A 13,188-nucleotide genomic window follows, 5' to 3' on the forward strand; every position below is an offset into this window, starting at 1 on the left:
TGGGTCCCAGCAGCCTGAGCTCCTTCCGGAGCTCCAAAGAAAGGCCCCCCTCGGCACCGGAAGCGGGGCGAGGCAGGGCTCTCTCCCCTGTGTCCATCCATCGTTCCCCCTCTGCAAGGTCTCACTCACACAAGAACAGAGAGTAAGACGGGCCACACTCTCAGACGCCCTGCAGGTCAGACTCCATGTCACTTCTACTTTCTCACGTGACCTAACAGAGGCCCCTGCTGTGGGCTGGGGAGTTTACAGACCTTCCTTAGACCAGCACCCTGCCTCTCACCAACTTCCGCCCCCTTCCAGACACTTCCTAAAAGGCCGATCTGACCGTGCCCTGCCCAGAGCCCTCTCACAAGCACCCTTTCTCATCAAGACAAGACGCTGCTCTGACCGTGGCTTATAGGCCCTGTGCCCCTCCAGCCTCATCTTGGATTCTCCACTCCAACTCTGTACCATCTCCAGCCCCAGAACCCAGTATGCCCCCCACCTCCTGGCCTGGCACAGCTGTTCCCTCTGCCTAAGCACTGCTTCCCCCCACAATTTCTCCTCGTCTGTCCAGCTCCTTCTTGGCCCTCAAGTCTCCCTTAAAGACCACTTCCATGGAGAAGCTGTCCCCAACCACCCCCAGCCCAAGGACCCTGGGCCAGCGCCTAACCTCACGGTCTCTGCACCAAACCACCACCAAGGCAGGGCGGGCGGTGGGGAGGTAGTCTGCCCCTGAGCCACGGCTCTGTGCACAAACAATGCCTCATTCTCAGCTGTTTCGCCCAGACCAAGCATGACGATATGTGTTTTGTAAGTACTGAATATCTGAAGGGTGAATGAATGAAACAGGTGCCAGTGACATATTCCAGTGTAAGAGAATGCACCTACTGCCAGCATATCCAATCACCACCAACCCCAGGCACAGAGGCTGGCACTAGAAACCTGGGACAGATGGCAATGACAGCCATTAGCGGGACACTGTCTCTACTATCTTACAAAAACATCCATGGCAAAACCCCAAAGAGTGAGCCCATAACTTAAGGAGCCAAGCAGGTGATTCTGTATGGAACAAAACGTTATACTTTTCTTTTCATAGGAATAGGAATAGATATGTAAAATTAAGATGATGAAAATAACCACATTTCAGGAGGAGGCACCCAAGGCTGCAGGAAGCACACAGGATGCCTTTCGGGATGTTAGAAAATGTGCCCGGCTGCGGGGACACGCTGCGAAGCTCTGCACCCCTGGGTAGGCCTCCTTCCTCTAAGTTAACACGGGGCCTGACAGAGGCGCAAGCAGAATATTGGCAGAACTTCAGGCCCCTCAGGCCAGGTGCAACTCACACAAGCCATCAAATGCCACGGCCCTAACCCCGACTCAACCCACAGCTGCGCCGTCCCTGAAGCACAGGCATGGCGATTTCTGTCTACACCTCAGCGTCTGAGGCTGGATCCCTGCATAACAGAAGAGAAACCTCAGACCCCAAAGAACTGCTCCAAAACAACATGGATATGCAAAGAAATTTAAATGCTTATAGACGGGGCAGAGGTCACATCCAAGTTCAAATTCTGCGCTGCTGAAACTCAGGCCCAGCCTCTGCAGAGGCCTCACCTGCAGCAGGGAGGCCAAGGGGCGGCTCCGCCTCTTCTAACTGGCTAGAAGTCACTGGCTCGGAAGACAGGCTGTTTGTGCGGCTGCACACCGCCTACCCTGGGGTAAGAGAGGAGGAGAAAGGACTCCAACAGCCGCAGCATTAGACGAAAGGGCTGCCTCCCCTCACGGCAAGTGCCTGCCCGGAGCAGAGAGGTGCACTGCCATCACTGCTGGCCCGCGGGAGCAGGCGCTTTCTCAGGCGCTGGAGAGCCCGGAGGTGGGCCCTGTGCTGACTGAGCCTGGGAGGCAGTAAGGAGAGGGGGCTGGACAACTGCAGGGCTCCAGGGGAGACAAGTTATAGGCCACACAGCATATGACATGGGAATCCTACCTTAGGCTCAAGACACTCTAGGGCTCAGACGCACGGCCCCCCAGGAAGGGCAGGCGTCTCTGACACAGCGTCTCTGCCACTCGACCACCCAGGCTCTCCCAGAACCATCCAACAACGGGAAACCCAGCAGCCAGCTGTCCGGCAGTGCACAAACGGCAGGGGGACATTGCCACCCACAGAACGCCCACCACGTGCAGGCCTGCATCCTGCACTGAAACCTCACAGCGGCACCAAGGAATAGGTATGCTGGCCCCATTCTGCAGGCACGGAGAGGTAAAGTGAGTCATTCAACACCGGCTGGTTTGAGTTCAGGCTTCCTCGTATGACATGGAGCCAGGGCCCTGACACGCCCATGTGTCAGCACAGAAAAGGAAAGTGGAACACACCCCGTGCACACTGTACTGACTCCCCTGCAAGCTGCGCACAGGCCCCTGCCCCCCTGCCCATCAACAGGCCCAGATCAGCAGTTACTCAGTTCAAACGGCTCCCACAACACCACAGCCCTGAGTGTGCAAACCTTGGGAGACCCAACACCCATCCTGGTCCCCAAAAAGCAGGCCATGCAGCTAACCACCCAAGTCGGGAAGTATTGCCAGGAAGCAAAAGGGGCAATTGTGAGTGGGCCTATGTCCAAAGTCTGGCACCTTCACTAGAAGCAGACAAAAGCAAGTGCCGCCCAAGACAAGACTTCCCACCAAGCTGCCCCTGAAAGAGGCTGCAGCCACGGACATGGCTTTGGGGACGAGCTCCACAACACCGGCCGGCTGTTGGCTCAGCCCAGACCGCCCTCCTTCGCGTGTCTCTAACACACTGGGTCTCAACCTTCCTTGAGCATCTGAAACACTTGGAGGGCTTGTTAAGCTCCAAATTGCTGGCATGGGTACCAAGAATTTGCATTTCTAGCGAGTTCCCAAGTGACAGTATTACTGCTGGGCCCACACTCTGAGAACCGTGGCTGCTGTGGAGGGCTCCAAGCAAGCAGTCAAGTGTCATTTACCCCGGACCCCAAGGACAGAGACCAAGGCAGAGCCCTCTTCTTCAAAAACCTTCCGCAAATCCCTCACTGAAAACACCAGACAGGCCCCCTTTCCTTCTACCTGGCTGCTCCAAGCTGCAGCCTGGCCTCGTTCACCCCACTTCCCTGCACTGCCCCTCCAACCCCAGCCACACCCAGCCCACGGCAGCCACCATTCCCCGAGACACTCCTGTCCTAAGCGACACTGACTCGCCCATCAGAAGAGGACAATAACCCTAGATATAGAAAAACAAAACATTTACAAGTTATGATTAAAGGGAGCAGCATAAAGTGTGACAAAAACACACAAATGCTGCTCGGGCTAAATTTGTGCCAGAAATTCCCAGACATCCTGAACTCAACTTACTGCTACTGCCCAGTAGCCCCAGAAAAAAAGGTTCCAGTGGAGACCTTCCCCAAGCTCCACGCCTCAGGGACCACAACCTGGGCCTGTCAGACCCTGAGCAATTCAGCCCCGGCCACATCAGCCGCCAGAGGGTGTTGTGAGGTTCCCAGATCCTAGTGGGCCTCTGAGAGCCCTGGCGGGGCGGCCACGCCGACTTCCCTTGTGGGGCAGCCGCTGAGAGCAACAAGCCAACTACCCAGCGGACAGGGTGATCAGCGCTGAGCGCACGGGACGCAGCGCCCCCTCTTCACCTGGTCAGTTCCCGAGACTCAGACAGAAAACGCTTTCGTGTTTTGTTTTGAGCTTATGAAGGAGAATTAGGGATTTCTTAATGTTTATGACCCTTCAGGGATAAAAATGCATGAATTTGGTGTAAGATTCCATGTGAGCATTTAGGGCATATGGTTAGGTTAATAAGAGAAAAACATCAACTGATAACGACTCCATCACAAAGACGACCAGTGGACACTCAGCCCCTTCTGAGGGGATTCTTTGCAAAAAAAGAAAACAAGCCTCTAGGTTCCACCACTAATTTAATGAGGAAGAAAGAAAAAGAAAGGAGTCAGAGGAGCAAGGTGACCAGCACGGCAGGCGTGCAGATGGCGACCCCCAGCGGCGGGGCCTGTTCGGTCAGTGAGAGGCGACACAGAGGGGGGCCTGCAGACTGAGATGGACTCAAGACCGACCAACATCTTGAGTTTGATTCAAAGAAATATTCTAAACATACGACCTACAATGACTGGAAATCTCAACCTGACTGACATTTGTTCATCGGGAGGAACTATCAGCCTTAAAGCACGACACAGCATTGTGGTCGTGTTTCAAAGAGTTCTAGCATCAAATACTAAAATGTTTACAGACGAAATAACAGGACACCTCAGATCTGCTTCAGAGTAATACAGGAAACGGGGAAGCTGGCGGCAAAGGTGAACGTGGAGGCCGGCGGGCAGTGCAGGGGGTCATCGTGCTTCCTGAGGCTTGTCTGTCTGTCTGCCCGTCTGCCTGCGATTCCTGTGGGCGCCTCACCTCCGAGGCCCAGGAGCGCCTTCCCCAGAGGGCTGAGTGTCAGCTCTGCACCTGCCGTCCCCAGCCTCCAACTGTAATGAGCCCCGGGGCCCCGGCCCCACCCCCAGACACTGGCAGGCTGCCCTCAGCCTCTCGCTTACCCAGCTGCCAGCCTCGTGCCCAGAAACAATTCCTGGTATTAAACCCTCTTGTGAAATAACTATGGTTTCTGACTCCTGATAGATGCGAATGTTCTCTGTCTCTACTTCAGAGACCACTGAGGAGCCAGGGGACTGAGGCTCCAAATAATAGCTCATTACGTGAGCAAATCTCTGTAGAGTCACCTCCCGACACAGGACAGAGGAGGCTTCCACGTGTGCCCCTCTCCCGGGCTGAGATGTGCTCCAGTGGTGGTAGCCAGGACGGGGAGCTGTTTTCTAAACGGGATGAGGGGGGGATTGGAAACTAGCTCCCTGCTGTTTACAGAGCCCCTGCGATGGGCCGTACGGTGCCAGGTACGCAACGCGGAGTGACTTGAGTGTTTAACAACCTACAGGACAGGATCACCCATTTTAAAGACAAGTGCTTGGAAACTCAATAAGGCCAAGTAACTTGGCAGAGCCGGCTGAGCCGACCAGGGGCCGCGCTGGCCCAGGACGGCCCCAGGAGTGAGTGGCCAGCAGTCACGGGCAGGGCATGTGAGGACGAGCCACCTCCCGCACAAGGCGGAGGCTCCAGGCCCTCAGGCCCAACAGTCCACAGCGGAGGTTCCAGAGGAGCAGGAGGCCATGCAGGGCGCGGAGCCCACCCAGTTCATCACCTTTTTCTTTTCTCACAGAAAGAAGACAATGCCTCCTGTCATCTGAGTCAGCACCGCATCTTCCGTGAGCCTGAATCTCCGTGACCAGGTTGCTTCTCCAGGCTGAACGCTAACATTTCTTCTTGCCTATTAATCATTAGGGGCTCCTATGGATTCAAGAGCCATCAGGGTTTCTTTAGAGAAACTTAAAAATCTGCTAATCAGAAGGGAGGCTGAGCAGAGTGGTGGGCACAGGTCTGCACAGGGACTGGAGGCCTCAGGCTCCTGGTCAGTCTGCATGGGGCTTGCTGAGCCCGAGCTCGCTGTCCCCGTCAGTCAGCCGGAAGGACAAGAACACCTGAGGATGTATTCCAGAAGCTACGTTTCTGAAGGGCTCTCCCATTTCCCCTCCTGTTTGAAGATGGTGCTACAAAGAAAATCCACAAAGTCCTCTAATTCTGGATAACAGCAGGAGGGGCCACCCAGGCCCAGGACTCAGGCCTACAGCTGCAAGGTGCAGGGCACAGGGTGCCCCACTCAGGGACGGAGGGCAGACAAGGGCTGGGAAGACAGCACAGGGCAAGTCGTCATGCGCTAGATCGTCGCTCTTCGGCCCCTTCACTCCTGCAGGGAGCACCTTTGGGCCTCTCATAAGACCAGGGAAGGAACTAAAACCCAGAGGAGGTGAAAAGTCTCAGACCACCCCAGAGGAGCTGCGGCAAACGCCAAGTGCAGGGTGCCCGCAGCGCCTTGCCACTGGCTGGGGCCGCCCCCAATGCTCAAGAGAACCCCTGAAATACAACCCAGGCTTCTCACTCCATCTCAGAGCTCAATCCAGGATCCCCCTAAATATGAGGGTCTGGCCAGAGCCACAGCCTGGCCTCCCCGCTGCTGGGCAGCTTCCCCAGCAAGTTTCGGAGCACAGGCTCTGCTCTGGGCCCGTCCCTGTCCCTCTGGCACAGCTGTTCTAGTGCCAGGATGGTATGCTGCCACCCGGCAGGGCTGCTGTGTCCACAGCCAGCCAGCAACAGAGCTACCCAGAGGTGACGTCTGGACACTCGGACAGCAGAACCGCTGTGCAGGCGGCCAAGGAGGGGGTCCTGGGGGGCAGCTCAAAGCACAGGGTGAGATAGCATCTATTACCACAGATTGACAGAGGTGCATGCAGAAGTGAGGGCTGTCATGAAATTTAATTTTAATGGTTTGATAATTAAGCAAAAAACACAATAATTATCCTATCTTAATTATCCACTAAATCTGCTGCTGACATCCTGTTTTCTTAAGAAAGTTCATGCCATTTTACTTGGGAAGCGTTCTACTGCTTCTGGTCATCTTTTGAAACTGGATGAGGAATATCCGATTCCAGGGAACTCAGACTAAAGAACTTCTCTCCCATGGAAAGAGAAGGTGGTAAGCAGGCAGCCCTGGGTGCCCACTTCAACTAACTGCACGACCCCTGGCCAGCCTGGACATCCTTACTCACTGGCAAACAGGCACTGTGCCCACACAAGAGAGCAGCACCGCGCCCCTGCCCCTGGAGGAGAAGGAGGCGCGCCACAGGCCTTTGGCTGCCACGGAGCAGCGTTCTGGACGTCTCGCCGGAACAAGAGCATGGAGCCCCCAGGAAACGCAATCACTACAGACGAAGCCTTGCAAATCATATTTGGCAAGAGTGAAGTGAACTAAAGGTCCTTAACTACAGAACTGAAGCATCAGCCATGTAACAGAAACTGCTAGTGAGTCACTAATTTCCAAAGGGCCTTTTAAAGAAGAGATTAGGAAGGTAGAAAGGTACTTGCTCCATCCATTTGCTGAAATGTTGTATTTCAGTTGTAAGATTAAAAACATATCTCTAAGAAATACGGAGACAAGAGTAGTATTTCTAATTCAAGAGCATGAACCTTCAGTCTGAAGAACTCTCAAGCCATGCTCCACACATGCCCCTTTCTGGAGCCCGCTGTGCCTCCGCCGGGGCCCCTGCCCCCAGCACTCCAGCCCTGACTCCTCCTCATCCGCCCTGCGCCACAGCAGCATCACTTCCTTCAGGAAGCCCTCCCGGCTGCCCCTCGCCCCATCTGGGTTGGCTTTCTTCCTGCATAGTTTCAGCTGCCCTCACAGTGCATGACACCTTTCTTCTGCTCCATAGCCTAAGTGCTGTGAGGACGCAGGCAGAACCGGCTTCACTCACTGGCCTACCTCCTGGCAGGCCTGGCACCTGCCTGACCCTCAGGAAACATTTGTTGAATGAATTAATGAACACCAGAGACCCGCTTTGTTCTCCACACCCCCTGCTTTCTTATGTCAGCCTCCACACTTGACAGTGGACTTCACAGCACTCGTCACAACTCACCTAAGGCTACATGGAGCAGAGAAAGGGGAAGGAACAGAACTCATGTTTAAGACCGTCCCCCCCACCCCTCAGTCCGGCTTAAACCACCACCCCAAGCCCAGCTGCGGCACAGACGAGGGTCCCACTAAGTGACTTGGATCAATGTGCTCAGTTTGCTCATCTACAAACTGGGGACAAATCTCCTGCACGCAAGTATCGTGAGGACTGGAAGTCTTAACTCTTCCAAACGCACGGGATCCTGACTGCGACTCCCAGCACGCTGCTCCTCCACTGCACTCCTGAGGATGGCTCCTCTCGTCCCGGGTAACGTGGGATCGCCCCCTTGTCCAGGGCAGGAGCAGAGGCAGGCACTGCGCACATGCACTGGTGTTGGTCCTGCTCCTGGACTGCAGGCCCCCCTTAAATGGAAATCAAATGCCCCCCGACCTGGGAGGGCCGGGCTCTTGGAAGGGCAGCCTTGGAACTACACTGACCCCAGGATTATGGCTTCCGTGTAAGGCTGGGCGGCACCATCTCCAGGAGGAGGCAGTGCCCATCTGCCCTCTTCCTCGGCAGCAGGAAGAACACTGCCTGCCATGCCTGCTGCCAGAGAGGTTAGGCTGGGCCCTGGGGATCTGCCTTTGGCAGGGTGGCCACCCCTCAGCAGGGATGTCTCCCCTTGCACCTGGAGACCTGAGATGCGGTGGGGATGGCTGCTCGTGGGGCAGGCGGAGAGGTGCTGAGCTCAGATCCTGGGTAGGGAAGGGCACTGAGAAGGCAGCCTGCATACAGGGGACCGTGCCCGCAGCCGGGGTCTACAAGGTGCTTTGCGGTGGTGCCAGGTAAGGTATGACCACCTCAGCTTCTCCCACTGGAGGTGTTCCGTGAGACCTGCCCTAGAGGCAGCTTCGGTGATCCTGGGAAGGCCAGGGAGGTGCCAACAGGGGAGGCAAGTGACTGCACCCCCACACGGGACCCCCTGCAGTCAGCACAGCATTAGTGGGGACAGCCAGAGACGGCGGCCCAGACCTCATGACCTCTGGTTGACCACCCCCGCAGGACAGCAAGACGCCCTCACTGGACGGAAGGGGCGTGGGGGCCACTGAGCACACTGCGCTGGCTCTCCCTGGCTGAGAAGGTCCTGAGTTATTCATGTCAGCACTCCTGGAGCCTGACGCAGAGACCGCACAGCAAGTTCTCCAACTATCAATATTTACTGAATGAATATTTTATGAATGAATAAAGAATGAGTGAGTTAGGAGCATTGAGAAATGAGAATTAAAGCAAAAAGCTTAATAACGAAGAAGCCTGAAGCCCAAGACTAAACCACGATCATTTGCGAATGGGATTGTTAATGTCATTCGGCCTTCCACGGGCAAGAAGGATTCAAGCTTAGAACGAGCTTAACAATTCATAAGTTTGCAAAAACAGGTTTTATATTGGTAGCATAAGATGATGAGATTTATGTCCTCTGGGATCTAAGACTACATCAAAGCATCTGGATAAGACAGACAAGGCAGACGGCAGTCAGCTCCTTCACAATCTGGAGGACGGCGCTAGGCCCAGGCAACTGCCAGCTGTTCAGACCCCGGAAGGCACCGGTGCCCGGGGACAAAGCCTGTCCTTACACCCAGGGGCCAGACACAAATGGCCGCAGTCCCCGCAGCCCATGCAGGACAATGCACAAGCCCCGCATGCATACCCACACCCACGCAGCAGGCCCTCTGCGGAGACCAGCACGACGAGACCTCGGGAGGGAGGGTTTTCTGACTCCTCTTGAAGGAAGGCCATAGATGTGCCCAAGTCAACAGACCTCCAGTTTCCAACTATCAGCCCCAAATGGTCCTACAATCACAGGCTAACAGCCTGACTCTGCATTTATCTACATCACTAACAATAATCCCACTAAATAGCAATGGCCAGGAAGCAGCCTCATAGATGATTAGCATGGGAATGGATAAAGCAGCATATGCATGCAACAAAATATAAGTGACAGTCAGAAGGAGAGAACCAGATTCATATTTCTCTCCAAAGCAGAATGCTGATTTAAAGTTATAAGAAGACATTACATATAGCCACATATGTCTTTTTTAAAAAGGCTCTGAAAATAACACTGGGTTGTGGATATAAGTAAATATAATAAGAGTAGCGACACATGGTATGAATGACCTCATCGCCTCAAAGCCAGAGGTTTCCCCTGAGGATGGAAGGACAGTGGGTAGGGAGAGAATAGGGCTTAGGTATCTTTTCATTTGCTTATCTTTTCAACATTTTGTTATGAAAAATGTCAAATACCACATTTAAAGAATTCTCCAGTGAACACCCTACATGCCCACTAGTGGATTCCACCATTAACGTTTTACTGTATTTGCTTTATCACCTAGGCTATCCATCTTTCCAGCCCTCTCCCCATCTGATAATGTCATACTTTTTAGGCAACCCAAAGACTCCTACAGATACCGTGTAGCCCCCCAAATCCCTCAGCGGGCACATCTTTGGGGTTCAGCCTTTGTTCAGTGCTTTTTTTCGTGCCAGATTGACTTGCAGTGAAATGCACAAATCTTAAGTGCCTAGTTACCAAGCACAAACCCCTATGTGACTCACACCGAACATTTAGCTACACAGCATGAACACTGCCTAGAAAACCCCTCACTAGGTTCCTCCTCTCTGGTTAAACCCCACTCCAGCCTCTCTATGGGCAACCAAAGTCCTGCTTTTCCCATTGGACTTGTTTTGCTTGTTCTGGGGTTTTAGACAGATGGATCACATGGTACGTACAATTCTGGGTAAGGCTCCCTTCACTCAGCATGATGTTCCTGAGACTCATGCTTGTTGATGTGCTAGGAATATGTTAGTTTTTGTTGCTAAGTATGAGTCCATTTGTAGGGAAATGTCAACATTTATTTATCCATTCTCCTGCAATGGACATCTGGGCTCTTTTGACTGGAACTTTCATGTATAGGTCTTTTTGTGAGCAAATGTTCAAATTTTTTTTAAGTTGGAATTGCTGGGGGAAGAGTAAGTATATGTTCAGTTTTCTAAGAAAGTACCAAACCTTTAAAAGTGGTTGCACTATTTTATATTCTCATCAGGGAATGAGAGTTCCAGTTCCTTCATAGCCTCACCAACATTTGGCGTTGTCAGTTTTTTATGTTAATCATTCTGATTCATGGGTAGTGGTGATTTGAAGTTATATTTCTCCTGCTAGCTAATTACTTTAATATCAGCTATTTCTGACATTTTGTTCCAACAAAATAAAAGGGAGAGAGAAAGAGACAGGTAGAGAAAGACAGAGTAGGACTGAGATCTACAGCAAATATAAGCAAAATGTTTAAAGCTGGGACATAGTATGCTTCTTTCTAAAGCATTTTTTGTAAGTGTAGTTTTTTGCAATTAAAAATAAGAAGTGTATTCCACCTATAATTCCATCCATAAGGGTATGCCCCTGACATCCAAGCTGGGCTTGGAGGCACAACTTCTGGCTGGGAGTGAGGCCCAGCAGGGTGTGGGCCAGGGCCTGGGGAAGGGGTCCCATGGCAGCGTAAGAGCTTCTTCCAAAGTCACTGATGTCTGTCTGCCTCAGGACATGCCCTAGTGGCCCTGGCTTTACTCCGGGTCAGCTCCTGCTCCAGATTCAGTTCCTACTGAGCCAGGGGGAGTCCTATGGCTGACCTTGTGCCAGGGTGTGGTGGGGCCACCTCCAGAGACTGGGCATGGGTGATGCTGCACCCACTCCAAAGGTCTGTGCTTAGCCTGTCTTTTTGTGGCACTAATTCCTCTAAGCAACTTCCTATTGATATTGATATACAGCCCCCAAATCAATACCAACTATTCCCAATACAACTTCCTTAGGAATTTAACAGTGAAAAGGCCCTGCCAAATATTTCAGTGTCCTCAGAAAGGGAGACAAAACTGCCCATCCTCTGGGGTCTCAGAAGGTGGACTGAGGGTGGATTATTTCAGCAGCTCTCATGCAGATGATGAGAGCAGGGAGAGGACGCGTGTGGGCACACTTACCGCTGGCACTCGCCGGCGCGCAGGATGAGCTCATCTTCGCTCCGGGCACTGACGGTCAGCTCATGCTCCGCAGAGTTGCAGACATCCAGGAGCAGGTGGCACTGCCGGGAGCTGCATGGCAAAGACAGAGGCAAGTTCAAGTCTGGAATCTTCGGGCAGCCAAAGAGGACAGTGACTGCCTTTTTCTCTTCCCCAAAGGTTTTCCACTACTTGAAGACATCAGAAGTGTAATTTATCAAAGTGTCCTGTGCCCTGGACATTACTGAGAGTCATTCTGAAGCAACTGTGAACTCCAAAAGTGGATTGGAAATCAGATCCTCCTCGGTCCTGCAGACACATGCTGACCATTCAGATGGGCCCTTTACTAACCAAGTGGCCGTGGGAGGGAATTTGAGCTCTCCAAGCCCCATCTATGTGAAGACTGGGACACCTGACCCACGAGTGAGACCACCAGGGGGAAGCCCTTGGCACACAGGGTCATTCAACAAATGCCGGGTCCACGTCCTGAGGCCACCAGCGATGTTTACTGGATTTCTGCAAGTCCCAGCCAGCTGCTTGCTTGTGCACATGCCTACCATGAGCGCACTGCTCACAGAGACACCAGCTTGCTTTGCTCTAGAGCTGTGGAAGATGACGTAGATGTAACCACTCACCACCCATTTGAAACCTTCATTCTTTTGCTTTCTCTACTACAGAAGGTTAAAAAGTAAAATATTCAAGTTGTCATTGCACCCCTGCCACAAAGGGAGGTCCATAGAGCAAGTTCAAGCTGGTAGGACTAGGCTTCTGGAGACTCCATCCCGAACGAGACACGTATGGAGAGGAAGAGGCACTCACTCTTCACGCTCTTCGGCCCTTCCTTCCTCCCGAGAGAGAGCGGGATGCCAAGAAGCCCATCAACCACTCAGAGGCCATCAGGACAAACACCACAGGCTGTGGACAGCAGAGCAGGGGCCAGGAGGGGCCTGGGGAACAAGGGCATGTTCCGCAGCAGAAGCAGCCCCACACTGCCTCCTGCCCTCTAGACTCATCAGCTACACCCACAAAACAAAAAGTCAACAACACATGCGTCATGTGTGTCAGTCACCATCTGTCAGGTTTCCATTACAGCTGAAAGCTTGCCTACAACTAGTACAGAATTCTGAGTGCCAAGTATCACAGTCGGCTCACGATGGGTAATCAATAAGTGCTTGCTGATGTGAATGGGAAAGCCGCACCCAGGGCAGGAGCAGACACAGAAGCCAGCACGGGGCAGACACCATGCTCCTTCCTGGAGGAGCAGGCTTAGTGGCTTTTCATATGAAAAAATGCTCAGAAAAGGATCTGTGGTCTGGGTCATTTGCAGCTTAGTGTGACTTCAAAACATGACCCTCCAAAGGGCATCTGAATTCTCTCTCAAATGTACTTCTCAGAGGGTGGTGATGCGAGGCCACGCTGGCGCGTCAGCAAGGGGCAGGAAGACACCGCTCCATGTGCCCGGCTGCTTGAAGTTGCTTATTTCGTCACGACTGCCCTGGGGAGTCATCCGCCTGGACGCACGTACGGGGGAGGGAAGTAAGGTCCAGGAGGCAAGGAGATGGACCGTCCAACCTGGAACTCAAAATCCTGCAGGTGGCACAGTAGATGGAGATGCATATCCAATCCAAACCTC

General features: G+C 53.1%; 1 protein-coding gene across 9 annotated transcripts in view; it reads right to left on the reverse strand.

The window, feature by feature from the left end:
- Window positions 1-13,188, reverse strand: part of TRAPPC9 (trafficking protein particle complex subunit 9) — a 615,203-nt gene that overhangs the window by 185,949 nt on the left and 416,066 nt on the right. For all 9 annotated transcript variants that reach the window (XM_057497647.1, XM_057497644.1, XM_057497645.1 and 6 more), the window contains one exon: window positions 11,538-11,648. In XM_057497647.1, the coding sequence (XP_057353630.1) occupies window positions 11,538-11,648 (111 nt within the window). The remainder of the gene's footprint in view (window positions 1-11,537; window positions 11,649-13,188) is intronic.

Source organism: Manis pentadactyla, chromosome 3 (assembly GCF_030020395.1).
Source record: "Manis pentadactyla isolate mManPen7 chromosome 3, mManPen7.hap1, whole genome shotgun sequence".
Lineage (NCBI taxonomy): Eukaryota > Metazoa > Chordata > Mammalia > Pholidota > Manidae > Manis > Manis pentadactyla.